Here is a 27,067-nt window from a genome sequence, read left to right as displayed (position 1 = left end):
GAACTGAGGGGCCCGCAGGCCTCACCGCCGTACCTCAGCCCTGACCCCCACCCCGGGGCCTCTCCTTTCCGGCCCGGCGCAGCCCAACGAGGGCACCGCTCCTCCCATAGCGCCCAGCGCGGTGTGGCGTCACTTCCGGTGAGGGCGCGGTGCCCGCCGGGAGCTGCAGGCCTGTGGGTGGCCCCGCCCCCGCCCGCCCTCGCGGGCTGTGGCCACGCGCGGCGGTTCCGCTTCCCCTCCGGCTGCCGCCGCCGCCTCCTGCCGCCGCCTCCTGCCGCCGCCTCGGCGGGTCCCGTTGCCGCCATTGCAGAGGCGCCGTGTGCCGGCCGCGCCCCGCTCGAGCCCGGCCGTCCCCCGAGGCGGCAGGTGCCGCCCCAGCCCGGTGAGTCCGCTCCCACCTGCCGGCCGCGTCTCGGAGCCCTTGAGGAGTCCGCCCGGGCGGGCCTGTGGCGGGCGGCGAGCTCGGGGCGGCGGTATCCCCCCCCGCACCCCCCACTTCACGGCGCTTCCGGCAGCGCGGGGCCGCTGTCCCCGCGGCGGCAGGCACCGAGGGCGCCTCGCTTGGTCCGGCTTCCAGAGGGCGTTGGTGCGCGACGAGAGCTCAGCCCCAGCTTCCTGGGGCGCCGTGGGCCTTGCTGCAGCCCCCTCTTGGGACTGCCCTCTCACCACACTGAGGGGGCTTCGCCGCCCAGCCGGGTCTGTTAATCCTTGGGGAAGAAGTTAAAGTCCCACTAACCTGGGGGAGGACATCGTTGTGGGTACTGCTGTTGGAAAGCCTGAAGGGAAAACAATCCGTTTCAATACGGAGGCGGAGCGCAGGGCCCGCCCCGGCCCATGCTGCGGGGGCAGGCGGGGCAGGTTCCGCGGCGGCTTAGGTGCTTCGGCTGTGGTACCCGGCGTGCCCTTAACCCGCATCTTTACGTGTCAGTTGAAAACTAGTGCTTGTTGTGCGCCTCACCTGCTGGTTTTTTAGATCCCCGGGGTTTATGCCTTCTCGGTTGCTGTTTTATATATTGTTTCTCAAAGCTATGCAGGATAGTTTAATGGTAAGCTGCCAAGCAGAGAAAATGAAGTTGGTTTTAGTCAGATAGGAGAGCTACTCAGAGTTGATTTCGGAGCAGAGAAGTTCGTCAGCTGTCTTTCAAGGGGCAGTGCTTCCCTTTGTAGCCAAAATAAACTCTTTCACATGCTGCTTTATGATGAATGAAGACAATCGAGTTACTGCAGTCTTTTAATGATAATTGTTTTGGAGGTCTTGCAATGATAACAGTGTTAGGTGTAATTGAAACATGGCATATGCTGAGGGTTTTTTTCTGTCCTCTCTCTTTTTTTCCTTTTTTTTTTTTTTTTGTGTGTGTGTTTTTTGTGCTGGGAATAAGTAGGCCTGCTCTTGTGAAAGTCTCAGATCTACTTTGCAGTATGGAACATCCTCACAGTGTGAGCCTAGCAGTGGCACCTCCCTAAAAAAATCAAGAACTAGCTACTTTGTGAGTAATTTTCTTAATTCAGGAAAGCAGAGGTAATTTAACTCACAGAGATATTGTGGAGGTGTCTTAGGAAATAATCTGTGTATAACCATATGAGTTGTTCTTTGTTTCCAGTATATTTAGGTGTACCTGCATCAGCAAGGGGGTTGACCTCAGTGGTCTCTAGAGGTCACTTCAAACCCTACCATTCATTACCAAAGAACTGGTGAATCATTTCATTGCTGCAGACTCATAGATTGAAACAGGAGCAACATAGAAATGTAAACATGTAAAGCCTTTGTGTTAGAAAGAGTGGAATTTTTAAGCTAGTAAGAGCACTTAAGAGACTACTTAGTGATTATTTTTTAGGGGAAGGAAAAAGCTTAAAGCTCAGTGGCTGTATATTTCAGTTCTTGAGGCCAGAGCAAAGCTACTAGACAAAACCCAAATGGGAGCTCTAAGTTGGGTGTAGAAATTGACTCTGATTTGTGCAGAGGTGGTTGATAAAACTGTTGGGCTTTTAGATGGGGAACAATGCTTCTGTCTGTGTATTTTCCACTTTTTAACATGGTGTAACATGTTTTGGTGCAGTCAAGGCATGTGTTCTCTGAGCTGCTGTGTGGCAGCTTGTCAGAGGCTGATTTACTGGGATGAAATTAGTACTGAGTTAGCAGCTTGGAAGTTTGGCCGGCTAGGGGAATTTCTTTCCAGAGGCACCTGCTTAGATTTCCTTGCTGGGATGGATGCTACATGGATGTTTTGACATGATCTAACCTTGTGCTTATTTGAAAGGTGTCCTTTTAAACACCCAGGCCTGCTTACGTAGTTTTAAGTTAGTCTTTTAGGTGATGTTGAAAAGAAATTTAATCAAGGTTTTTTTGTTTCTGCATAACTTTGGAATAAGCAATAAGGATATTGATGCTGCAGATTTAATTCTTGTGAGACTATGCAAATCTGCAGGCACCTGAATCTAGGTCTGGTTATCAGTCTTTGGTTAGTTTTTATCAGTTTTCTGCATTAGGAGGTTTCTGAGGCATTCTCTGTGAGTTTTGTGCCAGTATATTCTTCTAACAGGCACATTTATTGACGTGCCTGTGCAGCAGCCACAACAAAGAAAAAGCTGTTTGTTCTGAAAACAACTCCCAGTTACAGAGACACTGTTCTACATGGCTGGGCACAATGGTGACACCAGCAAAGATTCAAGCCCTGGGGTCATAAACTGGGATGCAGGCAGGAACCTTTGAAAACGGTTTGACTCATTAAAGAGGAGAAGGTAGTGGAGGCAGGCACACACCATGTGTCAGCATGAATCCTAACGCATTGTGTTTCTGCTGGCAATGGGGAAAAGGCGTCTGAGGTGCCGAAAGGTGATTGTGAAGCTTTCCCTTTTCCTAGGAGTGTAGTTGCTGTAGTGGCTTCCACTCTGTTCTCGTCAAAACAGAGGCGCTCTCTTGGAGAAAGATTCAGGAAGGCTGCAGCAAGCTCAAGCTTTCCAAGGAGGCACCTAAATCAAATTTGATTGTCTGGCCCAAATATTTGAGAGAACTTTGTAATCCCAGTTAGGAGAGGTTTCTGTACAACATGCAGTGGCAGCAACAGTAGTAGAACATACCTGCTCAGTTAGGTTTTACAGACAGTGAAGTTACCCCTTGCCCTGTGAAGTGCAGTGCTGCTAAAGAGGCAACTAAGCACTGCAAGCTCTGGGCTACCAGGCTGAGCTACCAGGCTGACTCTCAGACATGATACAGTCCTCTTACAGCAGTGCCTGACTGCTGTGTTTGTTTTGCACCTCAGCAAGGTCAATTTGACCAGGAAGCACAATAGGGAGACTGCATCTCCTGCAGTCTGTCAGGATTTGCAGGACTAGATGTTAGATGAAAATCTGTTTTCTCCAGTCTTCTAGCGTAGTGAGGCCATAGTAGAAGGGGTGTACGTGTTTGTGTGGGCAGGTGTGATTGAGAAGGGAAGCTCTGGACTCTCGATGTGATGGGAGGCCAGCCATGCTCATATGGAGTAGAGATAGGTATAGGTAAGAAAGAGAAAAGGAGTTCAGGGTGGTGACCTTGTGGCAAAGAGCAGGAAACCCCCAGATACTGGCTTCGAAGGCAGGATGATGTGGCTAATGCTTTTTAGCAAGGATAATACTGCCTTAAGATTGTTACTGTGCTTTTCTTTGGAATTAGGGCATCTTGAGGTTGCTATGATGTAAAATTTGTAGAGTGATCTTATTTGCATTTAAGTGCAGGTGGTGAGAGGTAGTGAATATTTTCAGGGTAGAATGTGTGATCTCTTAGTGACCTATGTAACTGGAGACCAGGTTGCAAGGTGTAGGTTGAGATCACCGTTTACGTTCAAGCCTTCCTTGACTGCTCAGGGTTTATGAGATCTCAGAACATGATTTCACATAAATGTATGCATTGTTAGCTGAAAAAAAAAAGTTGTTAGCTGGAAAACACATTTTCCTGCTTGTATTTTGACTGACGTGGTGGAGAGTGTCTGTTCCTGAGACCTGGATTTTGATCCCAATTCTGTGTCTGACTTGCCCATTTTTGCAGTCAGTCATTCTTTCTGTTTTCTCAGCTTCTTTCTATTTTCCCATCTGGAATGGGCATGAATCAGGCTTTGAAAATATCTTACCTGGCAGGCAGGCAGAGATGTAAATATTAGGAACATGCCTTAAAATTGACAGGAGCTTTGGTTTTGCTGTTGAAATAAATTTTAAGTTGGACCCAGAAGGAATTCCTTATGCTTTTGGAAAGCTGAGGTTGTGGTGTATGGGAGCACTGCCAAAACTGGTCAGGCTTTTTTCTTCAGGCAAGTCAAGTGGATTTTGAATTCCATAGCTTTATTTTACCCAACCTTTGTTCATAAATGTTAAAATTCTTCTAAAAATGTTTGCTTCAGCTGCTGCTGATGTACTGGTGCTTAGACTTGTTCTAATCAACACACTATTACTAGGGAAGTACAGGATTTTAAAGGCTCTAGAAAGTATTTAGTGCTTTATGTAATAGATAGACCTAAGCCCAGTGCTGATGTTGGTGTAGCTCTGGCAATGATAAGTTGTATGCTTCAACAGCAGAAGCTTATTGCTTGAATCACAGAATGTTAGGGGCTGGAAGGGACCTCAGAAGATCATCTAGTCCAACTGGGTGTTGTCCTGGAAGATGCCTGGTTACCTGTTGCCAGCAACTGTGCTGTATTTGAATGTTTGGTCAGAGCTGTTCTCTGCCAATTAGCAAAAATTGTTTCCTGTCTTTAAAGGAGTTATTTTGATAAGACTAGTTCAATTCTTACTAATTCTGTGGTTTCATTTCAAAGAAAAGCAGCTGTAGGAAAGGCCCAACATGTTAGGACAATGCTGAGTGTGATTTAAAAGTCGTGTACTGTGTTAAGAAAGGGATTTAGCATGTGAACTGGAATAAGGGCAGCTGACAGGTGGATTAAGGAATGGAAATACACTAGAATCATAGATTCATAGAATCAACCAGGTTGGAAGAGACCTCCAAGATCAGCCAGTCCAACCTAGCACCCAGCCCTATCCAGTCAACTAGACCATGGCACTAAGTGCCCCATCCAGGCTTTTTTTCAACACCTCCAGGGATGATGACTCCACCACCTTTCTGGGCAGCCCATTCCAATGCCAATCACTCTCTCTGGCAAGAACTTCCTCCTAACACCCAGCCTAGACCTGCTCTGGCACAGCTTGAGACTGTGTCCCCTTGTTCTGTTGCTGGTTGCCTGGCAGAAGAGACCAACCTCCACCTGGCTACAGCCTCCCTTCAGGTAGTTGGAGACAGCAATGAGCTCTGCCCTGAGCCTCCTCTGCTGCAGGCTGCACACCCCCAGCTCCCTCAGCCTCTCCTCTTAGACCTTGTGTTCCAGGCCTGTCCAATAGTGTGGGGTTTACTTTAGAAGGAAGTGTAGCACCTTCCACTCTTATGTCGGGTCTTAATTCACAATCATTATTGAACTGCTTGGACAGAGGTAACTCTTGAACAAGAGAGACATAATACTGTTTCTGGAAGATGGTTTTTAAAATCACCCTTTTCTGTTGAAACACATCTCTGATAAAGTGAGAACATGATGGAATGAAAGTATCTTTCCCCTAAGCCTGTGTAGTGATAGCCTCTTTTAAAGGAGTCTTATGGGAATTTGGACTTCAGACAGAAGTTGACTGAGTGGTTTCTTGTTGAGATAGCTCATTGGAAGGAGCTGGATAGAAACTCTGCTTCAGCTTGTGCATTATCTGATTTAGGGGGAGGAAAAAAAAGGTAATAAGTTATGCTAATGCTTTAAAGGGAGAAGCTTAAAATTTCAAAGCTCTACTGAAAAGGTAAAATGAGACAGAAAAGAAACCTAAGTTTCACGTTTTTCTTGTGTTTTAAATTGAGCAACCAGGAATTTGTAAGACAAAGAATTAAACATTTTTGATCTTTTTCCCAGGTTTTAGCCTATTAGAATTAAAGGGAAAAAATTCTGAACTAATTCCAGGTGCTGCTGAAAAGAGCCTCTTTGGAATTTAAGAGATCGTGGTGAGGCTATGGGCAGGTTACATCAATCTGGCAGCCTGGAGGCTGTCTAAAATGTCCTCAGCAAACACTTCCTTAAGGTGCTGGAGAAGAAAGGACCAAAGGGTGAGAACAGTCATCCTTTTTGGCCAGTTGAGGTGGAAACATTTCTCTAAATATGAATGCTAAAGCAATTTTCCTGCTGCGTGCTGCAAGTATGCAGAGATACACTTCCTAATTCAGCAGTGTCTGCTTGATGGCATCAAAGGACTTGATTCTTGATTTGTGTGGTTCGGAAATAGCAATGGGGTTAGTGATCACCTCGGAGAGCTTCGTATCATTTGGGTCATCTGGATCTTAGTTGAGTCTTCTGAATCTGTCTGACTTCCTTTGTGATCTCAGATGGCTGTTACCATGTTTGCTTGCTCTGGTCCCATAGGTTGATTGCAGTTCATGGAATACTTGGTATTTTATACTAGTGTTAAAAGAAGCTGAGTGCTACACTAGTGTTAAAGAGGCTGAGATTTTTTACCAGGACATTAAGTTCAACTGCTGTAACTAATTTAAATCAGAAATAAGTGACTGTGATGATGATGCTTGATTTTACACTTAAGTAAATATGTCAACCAGTGTTTAGGTTGGAGGGGGAAAGGAGAGGGTGTTGCTCTTCCCTGGCCCCAAAACTGTTGTTTTGAATCAATGCAAGGAGCTGGCATTGTGGCATCCATGAATCTGTGGTGATCTGCCTCAGGAAACTGAATTGGTGGGAAGGGTATCACTGGTGATAAACATGGCTTGAAATTCTTTTCTCAGTGATTTGACACTAATGGCCCAGTAATAGCTGGAGAGTTGTGTATCTGGCTTCCTGCTCTTTCTGTCCTTTTCACCTGTGTTTCTGAGCTTTTGGGAATGTTATTTCAGATCAAACACAAGATGAACAAATGGGTATTTATTTGTAGTTCTCTTCAGAAAATACTAACATCATGTATCATGGCACTGAAAATAGTTTTTTTGTGTGTTGTTAAATGATTTCCTGCTTAGAAAGAGGCCTTTCTTTCTGTGTGTGAAATGCTACCCCATCACCATTACACAAATGGATTTTGTGCAGTGTTTGATTTTCAGAGGTGGAATATTGGCACAAGGAGTGAAAAGCTTTGTGAAATTCTTCCCTTGTACTCAACAGTGCTCAGGACACACCTTGAGTACTGTGTCCAGTTCTGGGCTCCTCAATTCAAGAGAGATGTGGAGGTGCTGGAATGTATCCAGAGAAGGGTAGCAAAGCTGGGGAGAGGCCTGGAGCACAGCAAATGAGGGAGCTGGGGGTGTGCAGCCTAGAGGAGGCTCAGGGCAGAGCTCATTGCTGAGAGAGAAGCTACCTGAAGGGAGGTTGTAGCCAGATGGGGGTCAGTCTCTTCTGCCAGGCAACCAGCCACAGAACAAGGAGACACAGTCTCAAGTTGTGCCAGAGCTGGTCTAGGCTGGAAGTTGTTGTCAGAGAAAGTGATTGGCATTGAAATGGGCTGCCCAGGGAGGTGGTGGAGTCGCTGTCCCTGGAGGTGTTGAAGAAAAGCCTGGATGAGGCACTTAGTGCCATGGTCTAGTTGATTGGCTAGGGCTAGGTGATGCATTGGAGTGGATGCTCTTGGAGGTCTTTTCCAACCTGGTTGATTCTATGATTCTAAGGTTCTTTTCTGCTGGACTCCTTGCTTTTTCCACTCAAGGGTGCAAGTGAAGTCCAGAGGAACAGTCAATTTGTTGCTGAGGATCGTTAATGCTAACCTCGAAGTTGTGAAGTAATTCTTTATGGTAAAGAGAGCCTTAACTGCTGCACTCAGGAAATTCATGCAGGTATCTCCTGATATCTATTTCTGGCATGTTTAATGCACATGGCAGAGTGGAGGGATGAGGACCGTTTCAAAGGAACCACAGTATATGTTTGCAGTGCTGGTGACTCATTGCTTTGCTACTCTTCAGTTCTTCTGGAGGGTTTCTATATATGTATGATATATTCTATATCATACTGATTTGGGTTTTGGTGGTGGTGTTTTGTTGTGGATGGGTTGGTTTTTTGATTGTTTCAGAGAGGGTTGGTGTTGAGATTTGTAGATGCAAGATTAGTTTTTCCTGTTTGTTATTGGAAATGGAAAGTAGAAGTTCAGTGTTGATGTTTTCTTCACAATCAGTACTGAGTATTTTACTGTGTGGTTGTGATGTCTTTATTGCCTTACTTTATTCATAATTATTCCATTGTAAAGTATTTTACTTCTGATAAGTGTAATTCTCATTCTTCTTGGCTTGTTTTTTGTATGTTAGAAAGTCTTATTGTCTTTTCAGTAGAAAGAAATGTATTCATGCTGATAAAAGTGGATTGAATATTGTGGAAGAAATTAAAGACACCTGGCAAACCAAAATAATAACATGGCCACAGCAATATTACTAGAGCTTAGACCACCTACCATATAAAATTCTGGTGTCCTAAAGAAAATAAACTAGAAGGATCTGGAATAGACTAAAAGAATGAAGAACAAATGAAAATACCAAGATGAAATTATTTCCAATTTGGTTTAATTCATGGTAATGATGATTTGGTTTTTGCTCCAGCAAAACAAAATTAATATTAATACTAACAGGGTTTCAGTGTGGTGTGGGGTTTTTTTTCATTCCTTAATTGCTGCTAAGAGTACTCATCAGACACATGGTTGGCACTGACTTTTATCTTCTGACACTTTAAGCATGATTTGTTTTGGATCTTCCTTATCCTGGTATGGAAAAAATCTTTGAAATTTAGTCTCATTTGGGCAACTGTTACTTCCTTAGCCCCTCCAAATCTCATGGGTCAAAGTGAGATATGAGGTTTCTAAATTTAAAGCTGCACTTAAAACTGGACATATCCCTTTGTTTAGAGGGCCTTGGTCAAGGCTGAAAATAGATGGAAGCCTTGTTCCATGTCTCATTAACAAGAGTGATCATGTTTCCTACACTGCTCTAACAGTCTTCTCTTCCTAACTCTTAACAGTTGTGTTGCTTTGTTAAATAACTTTTGAGTAATCCTGAACATTTATTGTGGCATTTCAGTATCTGAAGTGGCCTACAAAAAAGCTGGGGAGGGACTTTTCAGGCTCTCAGGGAGTGACAGGACAAGGGGCAATGGAGCGAAGCTGGAGATGGGTAGATTCAGACTGGACGTGAGGAGAAAATTGTTGAGCATGAGAGTGGTGAGAGCCTGGAATGGGTTGCCCAGGGAGGTGGTTGAGGCCCCATCCCTGGAGGTGTTTAAGGCCAGGATGGATGGAGCTCTGGCCAGCCTGCTCTAGGGTAGGGTGTCCCTGCCCATGGCAGGGGGGTTGGAACTAGATGATCCTTGTGGTCCCTGACTGATTGTATGATTTTGAGTCTAACTGTCCCTTAGTATTTCTAATGTCCTAAACAAGGTGTAGGTGCAATCAGTGCTTTCTTTATGGCTTCACATGTGGAGGACTATGGGCACTTTCCAGAGAGCATTGTGATGACAGCCTAGTGGCAAGTGCCTGCTCCAGCTGATATTCTGTGGGTGCTCTCTTTGTTGCCAAGTTTAATAGAGATCTTTATCTGCACGCTATTGAACTGCTGTACTAAAATTCACTTCCTGTTTTCTTAACAGAATTGAAAGGACCTGAGAAAAATCTTTCCTTAGATGACAAGCTCTTGGGAAGCTGACTACTTCTAAAGGTATTACACAAGGGTTAACTTTTTCCATAGATGCAGTAAGTTTTATGAGGAGAATATTTTTTTTAATTGAAAAGAGAGTGTGTTTGGATCTTTGTGTTCCCAGAATTGATGAGTCTTTCACACTCATTTGTTGCAACAGAAATGTTTTACACTGTTGTTTGTATGATTTGACTTACTGGTAGCAACTACAGTACTGTAAAGTAAAAAGGAAAAGACTTCACAGGCATAAAATTGTTGTGCTCAGTCCGGCCCTCAGTTTATCTTGCCCAAGGTAGTGATTGCAGTCTCTGTGGATAGAGGCTTCAATGACTATAGGCTTTTTAAATGCCTTTTTGGAGCTTGAATGGGCCCACAACTTATTTCATCTGCTCTCTGCAGTACCCTGGTTTTGTAGTACCTCCAGATCAGAGAATCATTAAGATTGAAAAAGCCTTTTAAGGTTGTCAAGTCCAACTGTAACCCAGCTACCATGACCAGTAAACTATATCCTGAAAGTACCTCCAGATCAGAGAATCATTAAGGTTGGAAAAGACCTTTAAGGTTGTCAAGTCCAACTGTAACCCAGCTACCATGACCAGTAAACTGTATCCTGAAGTGCCACATCCACATGCTTCTTGGACACCTCTAGGAATGGTAACTTCACCACCTCCTTGGGCGGCCTGTTGCAATGCCTGACCACTCCTTCAGGAAATAAGTATTTCCTACTATCCAACCTAAACCTCCTTGTTACAACTTAAGCCCATTTCCTCTCATCCTATTGCTAGTTACTTGGGAGAGGAGACTGAGGAGTAGATTACCACAGAGTGATGCCTCTCTGATAAATCCTTCATCTCCCTGTGATTTAGGGTTCAGATAGAGTTGAAGATTAAAGTAATGCTATAATGCAGGTCTTCAGTTCTTGTGTTGATGACACAGCATGTGACATCTTTGTCTTTGAGGTCTGTTTTATGTAAGTTCAGTCTCACTGTCACATTTTCAGCCACTTTGTAATTACACAACTGTTACTGGAAGCAACATAGTAAGGTAGAACAGGGTTTGAAATCTGCATTCTTTTTGTGTGTAAATGCCTCAGCCTCACAAAATGCATTTTCTGAAGCTTCCCTCTTACCCTGTAATAGTTCACTGAAATATTATCTTTCTGCCCATAAGAATTTCCATTACTCTTTGTTGGACAGATGCATAGCTATAGTATGTGGAGCTCCAAGTGCTACACTACTGCATCATTCTTTCCTAGACAGCCCAGTCCTTACAGCTGAGTTGTGATAGTTGAAATCCTAAGAGGTGTAATAGAAAGGAAACTCCTTGAATGATTGGTTCAAAACATTTACAGTTGTTTAACATATCATGTAAATTGTCAGGCAACCTGATAGATTCCCAGAGACAGTCTGTCACCAGTGACAGACCTTTCCCATGATGTTTGCTTTTACACATGTTAAATTCTTGTCATAATTTGTACAAGGCTGTAAGTAGATTTTCAGAGTGTTTTTCAGCTTCCAAAGTTAGCTTTCTTGTGTTTTGTTGACTGTTGAAATATTATTTTGACTTGATAGCATCCTTAGGAAGTTCTTCAGCTTCACAGGATGCTGGCCACTGGTGTGTGCCATGGCTGGGAAAAGCAACTCAAAAAAGGCAGAATTTCCCATCGTGGTATTTTGTGCCAGTCTGGTGCTTTGGCAGTGCTGCAGGAAGAGTCAAGGGCTTGATCTTCAGGGCTGCTGAGCTGATCTGGCAGTAAGTGCAGTTAAAGCAAGCCTTGGTCAGCCACTAGAGAGAAATAAAGGGCTCTATTCTGAGCATGTATGTTTTTCTGGAGAGAGCAATTTCTCTTTTCTTTCTCTTTTGTCTTTTCTCTTATCAAGCACTGGAACAGGCTCCCCACAGAGGTTGTTGAATCTTCATCCCTAGAAGTGTTTCAGAGAGGCAGAGATGTGGTGCTGAGGGACATGGTTTAGCATTGTGATGGTTTGGGTGTTACTCACCCCCCCACACTTTGGCAATCACCCAGACTAGACTCAGCGGGCTCTGGAAATTTGAATGAAGCTTAGATTTACAGCTTAGCTCAATGCAAGCAGATATTTACAGTATATACAGTAATAAACAGAAATATACAAGGCAAAAGGTAATACAGACACACAACAGCCCTCCCAGAAACCTGAGTCCCCAGGAGGGGCTCCCAACCACCCTTCCACCTTTTCCCACCCCTCTCAACCTTACCCCAGTCCCAAGGAAGAATGGAGGTTTGGCCAGGGGGTTAGGAAGCAAAGTAGATTAATCAGAGAGACGGCAAAGAGGCTAGAGAGAAATGCAGCTCAGGCAATGCCCCAAGAAGAAGAAGTGTCTTAGCTATGTTTGGATTCTTGTTCTTATACCTCTCAGCAAGCCTATGAGTGAAGTAGACATCACCATTGTTTCCCTTTCACAGCCTGTAATATAGTTGTTCTCACCAAAACATTCTAGCTAGCTTCGAACTAGCACAAGCATGAGCCTGGCAGAGCTGCAGAATGGTTGAACTCAATGACCTTGAAGGTCTTTTCCAACCTAAGCCAATCTATGATTGTTTTTTTTTCTGTAGCTGACATTTGGCACCTCTACCAGTGTGATGAGAGAGTGACAGAGCCCTTAATCTTGGATTTTTATTTATTTTGCCATGCTGGTACACACTATGTTTCCTCTTCTCTTTCCCCTTAAGTCCTGGACCTCTTATCTGGATGGGTAGGCCACAGCATTGTCTTACTGTTGCCCAGTAATATTGCCAAAGGTTACAGGGAGCCTTTGGCTTCTGTTGGAGTTAGCACACCATCAGCAGCCTGACCTCACTGCTCTGGTGAGTGGTGGCTGTGTAGGTTAAACAGCTGTGAATGCTGCTAGAAACAAAGTGCTAGAAATGCTGTAGCAGTACCTTATGCAGGGCTGCCTTTATTCGAATAACTTTTGTTCTGGAATGTGTGATCCCTCCCTGCCTGTAAATGCCAGGTTTAATTAAGAGAGGATCTCAGCGATGACATGCAGACTTTATTTCATATTTCTTGAATTCTTGTGAACTTCCCTTGCTTGCCCTTTCCCCCATTCCTCTCTGATCTTTAGAAAACCTCAGCTCATGAAAATAGAAGCTGAAAGGTGTTTTCTTTCCGTAGTTAGTGAAATATGAGTAGGCACAAACACCTTGAATTGTGGATTTGCATGCCATAAGTGTGCTGCAGGCTCTTGCCTAGCTTTGGAGATTTTAAGTAGGTAGAGCAGGGTTAAGTGATTTCCTTGCTGAGAGCTGAATAGCCTTTTTCAAACACCTGTGTGTGTGTTAGCGTTCGGCAGTGCTGCAGAGTGGTTGGTTGGAGGAAGGCTGTGGGCTGTATAAAATGAAGCGTGGCCTGCATTCAGCTGGTGAGTGGGAACTGCCCAGCGCTGTGGCCCAGGGCAGGAGGGGATCCTGGATTCCGCTTGGTTCCTCCTCATCCTGCTTTTGGACCTGCGAGAGCTGCCCCTGGGAACAAATGTGTTTGTCTGTGTCAGCTCTCCAGGGGGTAGAAAGGTGATGTGTGCCACTGGTCTCTCAGAAGATGGGATCTGCTTTTATTTTGACAATCTCATTTTTACAGACTAGTTGCTTGTTTTCAGTGGGAGGCTTTGCACATCTGCTGAGTGCCTTAAGGAGTAAATTCCTTTAGGTTGAATTCCTTCAGGTTGTAATATTCTTCAGCAATGGGTTTGAAGAATATTTTTCTCCAGGAAGTCTTAGTAACCCTTTCAAGTACTTCATGAACAGAGTATCTGTCTTGTGTAACTTAGTTCTTGGAAAGCACAACTTAAGCCCATGTCCTCTCATCCTATTGCTAGTTACTTGGAAGAAGAGATCTCCTTCCTAAGCAATCCCAGGTCCTTCAGATGCACCTTGTAGAGGATGCCCTACAAACCACTCACCAGCTTTGCTGCTCTCCTCTGGATGTCCTCCAGCACTTCAATATTTGTCTTGCACTGTGGTGCACTGGTTTTTGATCCAGGCCAGGATGGTGATGGCCTTCTTGTGCCATTCTGTCTCATCATAGAATCAGCCAGGTTGAAAGAGACCTCCAAGGTCATCCAGTCCAACCTCTCACCCAGCCCTAGCCAATCAACTAGACCATGGCACTAAGTGCTTCATCCAGTCTTGGCCTGGACACCTCCAGGGACAGTGACATCACCACCTCCCTGGGCAGCCCATTCCAATGCCAATCACTCTCTCTGGGAAGAACTTCATGCTAGCATCCAGCCTAGACCTCCCCTGGCACAACTTGAGACTGTGTCCGCTTGTTCTGCTGCTGCGTTCCTGGCAGAAGGGACTGACCCCTACCTGACTACAACCTCCCTTCAGGTAGTTGTAGACAGCAGTGAGATCTGCCCTGAGCCTCCTCTGCTGCAGGCTGCACACCCCCAGCTCCCTCAGTCTCTCCTCACAGGGCTGTGCTCCATGCCCCTCACCAGCTTCGTCACCCTTCTCTGGACACCTTCCAGTACCTCAACATCTCTCTTGAACTGAGGATTGATGTTGCAGAAGAGTGAGGTTCTCCTGTCCTACTGTTAAACCAGGAGCATTATGTGTTGCCTCTGTCACAAAGAACAGTGAAGATGCCAAGAAAGGGCCTGTTTAGAAACTTCATGGTTGTAACCTTGTTAGTTGAAGGAGCAAGTTGGTGCTTGTGACTGTTGGTGTTGGAGAAAAAAAAACAAGATACTGTCAATTTACTGGTTTCTGGCCTTGCTGAGTGGTCAGTTTGGTCAATATGTGTCTCTCTGTGCATTTTAATGAAAAATGTGTTTGATGGACTCAGATTCTTTATTTCTGCTTTATAGCTATTTTCTCAGCTGCATCATGTGAAGGGAGTATCTTGCTTGTGGGTGCTTGTAAACTGGGGAGAACTGTGTTTGTTTGGACTGTCTTAGGTTAGTCTGATTTCCTCGCTATAAAAGAAAAGTTAAACAAAACCCATTAGTTATGTTTTGGCATCGATGAAACTCTGGAGGTTGGTGCCTGCCTTTTAATAGGGGGGAAGGCTTTGAGAGCTGCTTGCTGCATCAGAGCATCTGCACATGTTTTTAATAACTGTGTGTGGAACAGATTATCCTGCTGGCTCTTACTGGCTGTTATCAAGGTTACTCTTGTTCTTGCTTTTGCACAAGTCATCTTTTGGCAGGCAGGAGTCATTTCTTGTCTGCCACTGCTTGGTTTGGTTTTTTTTTAATTTGCAGAACTTTTTCTGAGTCAAAATCGAGCAAGAAGTATTTTCAGTCTCTGAAAGTAATCTCATACTGTTCCATAAAACTGCTTTTTGGATCTGATTAAATGTCATGGATCCTAATGTTTCAGGTTGGAAAGCAAAATATCCAAAACGATTTAGCTTGCCTTATTTTTTTTATTGTGCAGCCTGAGATTTGCTGCTTCTGTAATTATTTTTCTTTTGTTGTCTGCAGCACTGAAATAATTACAAGTTGAAGAGCTGCTGGACTAACACGTTGTTGGAAGTGGGGGAGGAAGTGAGCTGTGGCTAGGTAGCGCTGCCTGAATACCAACTTGTCAGAAAGTTGCTCTCAGCTAATCCCCGGGAGGAAGTGAGCTATAATCAGTACTAAGTGAGCTAATCACAGGAAATCTATTGCTCAACGGGAGCCTTTAAAAAAAAGAGGGCGAGGGAGGGGGCAGGGAGTAAGAGGGGAAGAAAAATACCCATGCAGACATTGCATTCCAAAACCTGTTTGGTCCAAGAAAGTGGAATAGCTGATGAAAAGAGCAGCTCTCCCGTCTCCAGTAGACGCCGCAGCATGTGTGTCTGTTTGCCTGCTTCTCCAGAATGACAGAGCATCAGGTCTCGTCTCCTCCAGTAAGGTGTTTGGGTTTTTTCCCCCCGGGTATTAAAAGGTGGTGGTGTGAGGAGGCTGAGGATAAGCTAGCTGCCAAAACCACTGGAGGCTTGGTGTCAGTGTACCAGGAATGAATCTCCAGCTATTTTCAGCAGGGGTCTTTATGTTCTAAACTGAGTGGGATGTGGCTGTCTTAAATCTGCCTTGGAGCAGCACATGCCTGCTCTTCTATTGTGTTGGGTTTAATCGCTCTGTGCTGCTTTTTTCACTTGCCGTTTTCTGCCTTGGAGGTTGTTTTTGTGAGGTGTCTGTTTTTCTCTGCTCTGGACCTGCCTGTCCCGGATACTGCTGTTTGTGTGTCACAGATGTTACTAGTAGCACCCTATAAGGCTCTACGGGAAGGCAGCGAATGACAACTGCCACCCTGCAGATTGCTGTAGGGATAACTTCGATTTCTGAGCCTTTATGCCTTCTGCTAGAGCAGGGACAGGGAAACATACATTCCATCAGGGCTTTTTCACTTGTGGTCTTTTCTCTTCATCTGTTCCTGCTATAGTGACACATCAAGGATTATGATTACAAAGGCAATGTGGTTATGTTTCTTAATGCATTGTTAGCCCAAAATCCATTACTTCTGCATTTTGATTGACAATGCAGAATAGACACAATTTGGTGTTTGTGTTGCTCCTTCTGTCTTTCAGTAGTAAATGAGTGGAGTAATTTTCACCTGCAATAAACAGAACTGGGTTTTGCAGCTCTCTGGGCTGTATATGGAAGATTTAATTTGTTTCAGTGATTTAGTTCTGACTCCTCCAAAGATCTGTTACTTAAGTGGCAGTATAAAGCCAGGATATGATGTGCCACCAGTAGGAATTTATGTGCAGGTTATCAAGCAGCTCCAAGCTTGATCTCTTTTGGGTTTTTGTTTGATTTTGTGTTCAAAGCAGCAGTCCAGTTTACTTTTGCATCAAATCCCAGGCAGTGAAATACAGATGCAGGCCAGACTCTTCAACTATGTTAACTTGAACATCTTCGGAAGACAGTTCAATTCCCTATGAGAACTTTCTGCACCAGCTCTTTAATTTGATGCATGGTACTGAGAAGGGATCTTATCAGTGTTTATAAATGCTAAAGGGGTGGAGGCCAAGAGGATGGGGCTGAGCTCTTTTCAGTGGTGCCCAGTGATAAGACAAGGGGCAGTGGGCACAAACTAGGAGGTTTCATTTAGACAAGGGAAAAGCTGTTTTTTGGGGGGTTCTAGAGCAGGCTGGCCAGAGATGTTGTGTAGTTTGCTTCTCTGAGACTTTCAAAACCAAACTGGGTGCCATCCTGGACAGCTTGCTCTGGGTCACCCTGCTTTAGGAGGAGGTTGGACTAAACGGTCTTACAACCTCCACCAGTCCATGCTTCCGTACTTCCTACCCCCACTTGGGGCCTTGCAGTTACTACACTCTGAGGCTTATGTGCATGCATGCAGAATGCATGCTTAAAACTTCATTTGTTCATGTGCAAGTGCTCACTGTGCACTACAGCAAATAGGAAATGATTGCCTTCAGCTTAGTTTTATTTCCTTCTAGTCGTTCTATAGACAGATTTGAGAGGAAAATTGTACACTTGGAGAAGTCAGCATTCAGGTAGTGATGAAGTGCCATGGTGGTAGAGCCTGGATGGGAATGTGTGTCAGCCCTGACACTGATCATGAGGGAGGTGGAGTGAGCCAGGACCAGCACAAGAACTGTGTCTAGGAAGTTCTTCAGGAAGCAGCCTGGTTTTATGCACACACAGAGCAGGGCATGGGGGCAGTAGAGAAACCCCCAAGGGAAAAAAAACACAAGGCAAAGCCAGAGCATTTAGATCGATGCTGTGGCAGTGTGTGTTCATCAGCTTTCTGCAAATGCTGTCCTGTTCCCACTGTGCTTTCCAGATTTTACTCACTTGGTACAGTTAGATAATGTCTGCCTTTTTCAAGCAGCACAATTCTGTGCTTTTGTGAACGCCGTGATGGTGTTTCTGGGTGTTTTCCCATGAGTGGCAGCAAGAGGAGCTCCTGTTGCTCTTCTGTGACCTGAGTAGGCCAGGTTATTGTGCCTTTTTCTTCTTCGAAAGGAAGAGAGCTAGTGAACAGCAGTACTGACTCCTGGAGCATTGTTGTCAAAACAGAACTCTGAATATCCAGGCCAGTTGGTCACTGCAGGTCTCTTCAGGAGCTAGGAGGAAGAGGGTGAGTTAAATAACACAAGAAGCTGCCCTGTGCTTTTGTTGCCACAGCCTCATTGTGCAAAGGTGGAAAGAGTTACACTTCCCGAGGAAAGTGGCTTCAGGTTTCTCACTGTTGTTGGTGACTGATTTAGGGTGGCACAGACCCTAGCTGGCTGTTTGCTGCTTGCAGAGAGCACATTTGTTCTTTGGCTGCTGCAGTTCATATTAGTGTGCTGTCTCAGGCTGCTGCAGATGGAAGAGAGAGTACTTCCATATTGGATGCCCCAGTGTAGGGCAAGAAAGCTTTGTCAAAAGGAGGAGGTAGCTGTTTGGAGTACTGTCATATACTGGAGATGAGGACTGAGAATTGAAGCCTTGTGGTCACCAGCACTGATACCTGAATATGTTTTGCAGAGGGAGCAGCAGAACTGTTAGGAGGAAAACTTTCTGCTCTTTGTGTCCTGTTTTTGTGAGTACAGTGGGTTGTAGCCACTGCCCTGTGGTGGGAATGAATCTGTTTGAAGCCAGTAGTTAAGTATTGTTTGCAGCTTCACAGCTTGTCTTTGTGGTTCATTCTATTGCTTTCTAGTTCTTGTAATTAAATGTAGTGCAACTAGTGATTGTCAGGGAGTTCCCAATGTGTTACTACTGGTATTGTCTTCACCAGCAAAGGTCAAAGTGAATCCCTTTCCTCTAATTGTGTCCTCTTCCATAGATTTCCTTTGCTTCCTCTGTCATCTAGGTTATTCGACTAGCTGGTCTCTGGAGGTCCCTTCCAGCCCCTGACATTCTGTGATCTTTCTTCCAGATTTAAAAGAACACCTCTATGTGGTTGCTCAAACTTAGGTTAACTATTTAGTGGACGTCTTTCAACCAAGTTACATATCTGCCCCGACACCAATTACTGTGTCGTCTGATTCTACCAGAGAAGTGTGAACCTGGCATCCCTTTGCCGGTATGCAGATTCCTGGCTGGCACTGGGAACGGCTCACATTCTCCTGGTCCTTGCAGTTCCCTGCACAAGCCATGATTCAGCAAGGCAGCCACGTGGGTGAGGGTGCAAGAGTCATTGTGCTGTGAACAGGCTCCTTTTGAGAAAGGAGCTTCAGGCTGTATTTGCATTCCACTTTGAGCTTTCTCTTCTTTTTTTTCGTTCTTCCCCTGGTCATGGCCCATAATACCAAATCTCTCCAATGCTGTGGAAACTTAACCTGTGTAAGGAAGATGGGGTAAGGATATGGAAAATGAGAGCTGTGCTTTTCTGCACTCTGCACTCAGTTGTCAGAAAGAGACGAGCTTATAGATTTGAACCTGACTAAAATGATTGGTTTTTAACCTCTGATGATGACTGTCAGGGTCAGTCTTTTGTTTCCTGATGCAGTCTGTTGTGAATGGAGCTGTTGTAATTTATTTAAACTATGAATTCGAAGCTGCTGTGCACTGAAATGGTTCTTTGTGCAAAAATGGTTTTGGTTCTAGCACTTTAACAATAGGCTTTGAAACAGTCACTCAGAAATGGTACTGCTTTGAGTTGCTAAATCAACCATGTCTTTTGAGTTTTCCCTAGAAGCAGAGGTTTTACTAAACTGCAGGTTTGATGAACTTGAAGGATTTGGGTTTTTAAATGGCAAATAATGGAGCTAGTCCTTCAGGTGAGAAGCTCTTGCCCAAGCTCTTCTGCAGTTCCAGTCTGCTCTACCAGCCCTGCAGCTTAGTTCCCTCCTGTAAAGCTCCTGAGCTCCACGTTGAGCAATGTCGAGGATCTTTTCCCACCCTGAACAGCTATCAGAGCTGCAGCTGTCAGGATTCTGGACAGCTACTGTTGTGCCAGTTACACTAAGCACCTCGTGTTCTTGAGAAAGAAATGGGGTTTGAATTTCCATCTATTTGCTTCCAACTTGTTGCTTAACAGTTTCTTCTTTTGAGAAGGTAGTAGGCAGGCTGCAAGAAAACTGGGGAGGGACTTTTTACACGGGCTTGTCGTGGTAGGATGAAGACCATTGGTTTTGACAGGGAAGGGGGGAGATTTAAACTGGAGATTAGGAAGACATTCTTTACAGTGAGGGTGATTGGACACTGGAACAGATTGCTCAGGGAGGCTTGTGCCCCCTCTCTCGATGTGTTCAAGGCCAGGTTGGACAGGGTCTTGAGTAACTTGGTCTAGTGACAGATGTCTCTGTCCATGGTGGGGAGGTGTGCTGGAACTAGATGACCTTCAAGATCCCTTCCAAGCCAAATGACTATATGATTCTGTAAGGAGTAATTAATTTCAGGTCAAGAAGCTGTAATATTAAGTGTGCAATGAACAGCTGGCTTGCACTGCTTGTGACACTGAAAATTAATTCAAGAGTTTTTACAAGAGTGAGAATTTTAGTTTGCAAATATGTGAACAAAAGTGCAGTAAATCATGGAATCTTAGAACTGTTTTGATTGGAAAAGACCTCTAATACCATAGTCCAACCATCAACCTAACACCACCATGGCTATTAAACCGTGTCCCAAATTGCTGTGTTCACATGTGTCTTGAACACCTTCAGGGTTGGTGACTCTGCCACCTCCCTGAGCAGCCTGTTCCAATGCCTGAGCACTCTTGCAGCAAAGAAATGTTTCTTGATCTTCAACCTGAACCTCCCCTGGTACAATTTCAGTCTGTTTCCTTCTGTTGCCTGATACTAGGTAGAAGAGACTAACCTCCAACCTCCTACTGGGACGTTGCACAGAGCAATGAGGTCTCCCCTCAGCCTTCTGTTCTCCATCCAGGCTGAACAGCCCCAGGTCCATCAGTCACTTCTCACCAGACCTGTTCTCCATACCCTTCACTAGCTTGGTTGCCCTTCTCTGGACACACTCCAGCAAGCTTTTGTAAACTTGCAGCCTGAGCACCAGGTAACAGATATGTTAAACCGGTGATTTGGTGCTCCAAGGGAGCATGCCAGGAATTAGTGTGGGCTTGGAGGGTCAAGTCTGTTCTTGTTCAGTTTCAGATGCAGCTTAATTGTTTATCCTTACATCCTGCTCTTGCTAAAATCAGGCAGCTCAAAAAACTGTAAAGGTGGAGGAAACAGAAGGGTTTATTTTAGAAAAATACAAAAGGCTACTTGTGATGTTGTTTCCTTCATGAAGCATAAACATCTTGCTCTTAATGTTATGTGATATACTTGTTGGTTTACTATGATTCTGTTGATCATGATCTACTATGATTACGGTCTAATGTGTGCCCAGGTGGCCAAGACCACCAGCATCCTGGCCTGGCAATAATGTGTCCACCAGGAGAAGGACAGTGATGGTGACCCTGTGCTTGGCACTGGTGTGGCCTCACCTCCAATACTGGGTTCAGTTTTGGGCCTCTTGCTCCGAGGAGGACATTGAGGTGCTGGTGGAGCATGTTGAGAGAAAGGCTATGAAGCTGGTGAAGGGTGTGGAGAACAGGTGTGGTAAGGAGCAGCTGAGGGAACTGGGGTTGTTTAGTCTGGAGAAAAGGAGGCTGAGGAGAAACCTTGTGTCTCCACAACTCTCTGAAAGGAGATTGGAGTAAGGTGGGGGTCAGCCTCTTCTCTCTGGTATTGGCAGATAGAATGAGAGGAAATGGACTGAAATTGTGCCAGATGAGGTTTAGACTGGATCTTAGCAAGAGTGGTCAGGCACTGGAGCAGACTGCCCAGGGAGGTGGTGAAGTCACCATCTCTAGAGGTGTTCAAGAAATGTGTGGGTGTGGCACTTGGGGACATGGTTTAATGGCCTTGGTGTATTGGATTGACAGTAGGACTCGATGATCAACCAAAACAATTCATTTAGCCATCTGATTGTATTTCTTTGTTCAGGAGGAGGAGTGCTTTCTTTTAAATGTCTGATCTCATTTAGATAGCTAAGGACCCTACATCCTACACTTTGCTGAGATTTGATTAGCATAAGGGTCCCCTGTGCTGCCAGCACTCCAGGCTCAAGTTCAAGTGGACTCTTGAATACCAATTATCTGGTCTGGTGTTTCGGAGCAGAAATCTGTGTGTCTGAAATTAGTGGCACGTCCTTGGTGCAAACAATATGTATTGCTAGGGAAGCACTTGGAATTGAAATCCCTGGGGGAAGGCTGCTCAGACCTGCTGTTAGATTGCAGGGGTGTTAATTTCCCTACCCCCCCAAATTGTAGTATAGGTACTGGAAAATACAGATGATCCTGTAGATAAATTGTAGTGTCTGAAAAAGCAATCAGTAAGTGATTATGGAAGGCTGCCTAGGGCTGGGAATTGCAGTCTGATTAAGGACTGCATCCCTGCAGACACCTTGAAGTGTTGCAGGTGTATTTATTGCTCTATCATCAGGCAAAGAGCTTGAAGGCAGGCTTATGCCCATGAATGTTGTATAGATTTGACAACTAGTCCCTATCCATGGGGCAACCAGCCCACATCTGGTTTTTGCTTGAACTGCCAGAGCTTTGTTTTGTGTTGCTTGTGGTTCTGAAGGTATTTGTACAAAAATTATTTGCTTTCATGGGCATTTATGGTAACAATTTTGACCTGTCTTGGACTTCACAACGTGTGGTGAGGCATATATGGAATATCATGTCCAGTTCTGGGCTCCTCAGTTCAAGAAGGGCTTCAGGGAACTGTGTGAAAGAGTCCAGTGCAGAGTCACAAAGGTTCTGAAAGCAGTATCAAATCTCCCTTCTGAGGAAAGGCTGAAGGAGCTTCTCTTAGCTTAGAGGAGACTGAGTGGTGAGATGTTTGAAAAATGTGAAGAGTGAGTGTTGGTTGGATGGAGCCAGGCTCTTCTTGGTGATACGGCAAGGGGCAGTGGGTGCAAGCTGGAGCATAGGAGGTTCCACGGGACATAAGGAAAAGCTGTTTCACCGTGGGGGAGACAGAACTCTGGAACAGGTTGCTTAGAGAGGTAGTGGAGTGTCTCCTTCCCACCTGGATATGTTCCTGTGTGACCTGCCCTAGTGATCCTGCTGTGGCAGGGGAATTGGACTTCTGTGATACTGTGATAAAACAGTGTGCTCTTGTGCTGAGTTCAGGCTGCTTGCCTGATCTGTTTTCCTCCTCTGAGATTTGACAGCATTCACCCACCCATTGAACTGATGGAGTGGCAGGTGACTTGTTTCCAGTTCTGCTGCTTAGCCCATATTTTGCAGGATGCCCTGACACTACATAGCATAGTGTTTGTGCTTTGGACCTGAACTCTGATAACTGGGACTGTGGTGTACTACCTTACGCTGACTCCCTTGAATGACAATGATAATGATTGCTGAGTAGTGTGACTGGGACTGAGTTACTCTGTGGGACTATAGTGGGTGACTGGTAGACATCTATAGGCCTTTCATTTCCTAAAGTGCTATGAGAAGAGGAGGTGAGCACAGAGGAGATGTGTTGTCTCCTGTTTCAAAGAGGTATTTAATTGTTGGAGCTATGGAGGAATGAGGGGCACATTTGTTAGTCAGCGGTCATCAAGAGGTAATTTCTCTAAGTCTTTCTTTGCTCTGTGCAAAGAGGTTCCCTGTTGCTTGGGGATCAGGGAAGACTCTCCAGAATATTATGAGGGAGGAAGGGCTCTTGCAGGTTTTCTTGAATGTGGAATGTGTCATGTAGATGTTTTATTGTGGTGTGGTTTTACCTTTAGGAGCTCTTGGTGATCTTGCTCATGCTGTTCAGTCCCCCTGTACTGAGCACTGGTGAGGCCATACCTTGAGTACTGGGTTCAGTTTTTGGACCCTCACTCCAAGAAGGACATTGAGGTGCTGAAGCATGTCCAGAGAAGGGCAGAGAAGATGTTGAAGAGTCTGGAGAACAGGTGTGGTGAGGAGCAGCTGAGGGAACTGGGGTTGTTCACCCTGGAGAGAGGCTAATGGGAGACCTTCTTACTCGCTACACAACTCCCTGGAGAGAGATTGGAGTGAGGTGGATGTTTGTCTCTTCTCCTTAGTAACAAGAGACAGGATGAGAGGAAGTAAACATCCTTGGAGGCTAAGTTGGACATTAGAAGAATTATTTTCTCTCAAAAGGGTTCTTGAACCCTGGAACAGGTTCCCCAGGGAGATGGTTGAATCCCTGTCCCTGAAGGTGTTTCAAAGAGGCAGCAATGTGTCACTGAGGGACATGTAAGTTTAGCACCAGACTTGGTAGAATTAGATACTGTTTGGACTTGATTCTTACAGGTCTTTCCCAAGTGAAAGTATTCTGTGTTTCTAGGATTGTGGTGCTGGCATATATTCTTGTGACACAGAGAGTGTGTCACAAAGTGGTGAACAGTGCCAGTCCTTGTTCGGAAGTGGAATGTATCCAGTGGACCTTAGTCCTGGGGTCTTTTATATAGGCTGCATAATCTGAGTAGAGATACTCTTAGTATGACTTGTGGATGATGTGCTGAGTTCTGCCTTACAAACTCAAGCTGTTCTTTTCTTCCCAAAAATTTGTCTGGTAAATGGCAAGAAGGGAAGCATGTAAAGCTTTTAAAGGTGTTTGACTCTAGAGCCTGGAGCTGTTCCAGCTCAAAGATGTAGTTATGCGCTGAACTGTGCTGTCCGTTTCACCTACACAACCTTTGTGTGAACAGGCAATGAGCTATGTCTGAGAAGTGCTCCACATTGTAACTGACTGTTCCTTTTGACTGGCTTATTTTTCTCACTGGACAAGTTTGTCATTCCATCCCACGAGTGGTGCTGCTGGCACAAATCAATGGATGGCCTGTAAGTGGGAGTCAGGAAGGGGCTTTCTTCCTTTGGCAGAGGCATCAGTGTCTGCCAGTGTTGATGCTGGCCAAGTTCCCTAGCGTTGAATTCACACCTGCTTTCTCTGGCCAACAAAAGAAATGCTACATTTATGTATTCTATGCTCTCTTCCTGTGTTAAAACAAGTATTTCTGTTTCAGTGCTTCCACTAGCTGTTGAGAACCATGTTTGACAACGGAGAACTGGAAGACAAGCCCCCAGCTCCTCCTGTCCGCATGAACAGCGTTATCATCGGCTCAGGGGGCAAAGACCAGTTGTCTGCCAACCACAGCTTGAAACCTCTGCCTTCTGTGCCAGAAGAGAGAAGATCTCGGAATAAAATCATCTGCATATTCTCTAGCAATGAAAAAGGTAAGGTGCTTCTGGTTCCCGAGGTCACTGCTCCTGTTCCTTGGCTTGTAAGTTTTGGTAGTGCAGTAGGCACTTGAGTTCAGCCTATCCAAGTATGGGATTGGAGGAAGTGATGAAGATTGGGTGTGTTCAGTGAGCTGAGATGTTTGCACTGGGATGTTTGAAGATGAAATGCCAAGTAAGAAAAATTAAAGAGCTCACTGGGGAAACCCCACCACTTCTTGTGTTTGTTGCCTGATTTAACCTAATAAATATTTGTGATCCCTGGCTGTTACATCACTGACCATGCTAAATGTGGATTACTGGTTTGAACTGCATATCCAGCTGGTTTGGAGGTTACTTCATGTTGATGTTGTGTGTACCTCTGTCATCACAGAATTATAGAATGGCTTAGGTTGAAAGGGACCTCAGAGATCATCTACTCCAACCTTCTCACCATGGGCAGACACCTTTCACTAGACTAGGTTGCTCAAGGTATCATCCAGTTTGGCCTTGAACACACCCAGGGAGGAGGCATTCACAGCATTGGAGTGGATGCTCTTGAAAATCTCTTCCAGCATGGTTGATTCTATGATGGGATTAAAAAGTATGTATTTGGGCTATATGCAAAATACTCTGTCAACTTAGGGTAGAATTTTTGTCATGGAAAAGGAAGTTTTTCCATCAAAAATACATTTCTTGGAAATTTTTCATGGAAACAATTTCTGCAGCCAGTGTAAAATTTAACAAATGAGTTAAAAAAATAGTGAATTCTTCTTTTAAAGGAATCATCGAATCAACCAGGTTGGAAGAGACCTCCAAGCTCATCCACTCCAATCTATCACCCAGCCCTGTCCAATCAACTAGACCATGGCACTAAGTGCCTCAGCCAGGCTTTTCTTCAACACCTCCTAGGACAGGTGGTGACTCCACCACCTCCCTGGGCAGCCCATTCCAATGCAATTCACTCTCTCTGGCAAGAACTTCCTCCTAACATCCAGCCTAGACTTCCCCCAGCACAACTTGAGACTGTGTCCCCTTGTTCTGTTGCTGGCTGCCTGGCAGAAGAGTCCAACCCCACCTGGCTACAGCCAGGAAATGTACAAGACTAGTGCAAACAGTCCTGGCACTGTATAATGTTGTTTGGCTTTGTTCTGCAGATCTCTGTACATGTAGTTTTGCAAGGTCCTTCCTGACCAGCTTGATCATGTCACATTATTGCCACAACTCTTTCCCCACCCTGGGTCTCTCTTAGGAGATGTTGCTGGGGAAGTGGTGTGCTTTTTGGGGGACTCGCTGCAGATGGTGAGGTTAAGCAGATGCAGAATTTCTGCCACGAGTCTGAGCTAGTTCTATGCAGCAATTATCATGAGAGTCTGAAGAACCTGTTAAATAGCATAGTCATGGAGGTTTTTTCTCTTCTCCCAGTTCATTGTTAGAATAAATGAAGTGATAACCATCTTTTTACTACTTAATTGCTTTGAATTTCCTTGGCTGGACTTTGGAAGTGAAACGAACCTGTATGCGTTTTTGGAACGCTTTAAAATAGTCCCCTAGACCAAGAAATGTTCTTTAAGCAGAATTTATTAAAGGAGGTGCTGTGGGTCATTGCCCAGGACCTTGGATCATTCATGATGTGCTCAAGACTGCTGACTCAGGACAGTTTTCAGTGTGGTTTCAGCTGCAGTTCAAACTCCAAGTGTACCATCTGTAGTTGCCTACCTGCTCTGAGCAGACTGCTCAGAAGTAGCTGTTTCTTGCTTTGTGTACTGAGGTTGGGTTGCAATGCAGGAGGGTGTGTGAAGTATCTTGGAGTCATGGATCTGCTGGAGCAGGTCCAGAGAAGGGCCACCAAAATGATCAGAGGGCTGGAGCACCTCTCCTGTGAAGACAGTGTGAAAGAATTGGGGCTATTCAGTCTGGAGAAGAGAAGGCTCTGGGGAGACCTTATACATTTCAGTATCTGAAGGGGACCTACAAGAAGGTTGGGGATGGTCTGTTTAGAAAGGCCTGTGGTGGTTTGGAACTGGGGCAGGATAGATGTGGGTTGGACATCAGGAGGAAGCTCATTGTTATGAGAGTGATAAAATACTGGAACAGGCTGCCCAGGGACGTGGTGGAGCCCCCATCCCTGGAGACATCCAAAATGAGACTTGATATGGCTCTAGGCAGCCTAATATAGTTGGAGGTGTCCCTGCTTAATGCAGTCTGTGAATCTGTGATGCCTTACTGAGTGTCTGTGCCTTCATTTGAAAAGAGAAGAGCTCAAGTGTATTAGAGGCAAGTTGTTTCACAGATTT

General features: G+C 45.1%; 1 protein-coding gene across 2 annotated transcripts in view; it reads left to right on the top strand.

Moving 5' to 3' along the window:
- The first annotated feature begins 234 nt into the window (after positions 1-234).
- Positions 235-27,067, top strand: part of PAK2 (p21 (RAC1) activated kinase 2) — a 44,384-nt gene continuing 17,551 nt past the window's right edge. The window contains exons 1-3 of one of the 2 annotated variants that reach the window (XM_064165211.1): positions 235-382; positions 9,615-9,682; positions 24,578-24,788. In XM_064165211.1, the coding sequence (XP_064021281.1) occupies positions 24,602-24,788 (187 nt within the window). In that variant the 5' untranslated portion in view covers positions 235-382; positions 9,615-9,682; positions 24,578-24,601. The remainder of the gene's footprint in view (positions 383-9,614; positions 9,683-24,577; positions 24,789-27,067) is intronic. The other variant, XM_064165212.1, reaches the window with a different exon arrangement.

This window comes from Pogoniulus pusillus, chromosome 26 (assembly GCF_015220805.1).
Source record: "Pogoniulus pusillus isolate bPogPus1 chromosome 26, bPogPus1.pri, whole genome shotgun sequence".
NCBI lineage: Eukaryota > Metazoa > Chordata > Aves > Piciformes > Lybiidae > Pogoniulus > Pogoniulus pusillus.
Note: the sequence above shows the minus strand (reverse complement) of the source record. Positions and strands in the feature narration are given on the sequence as shown.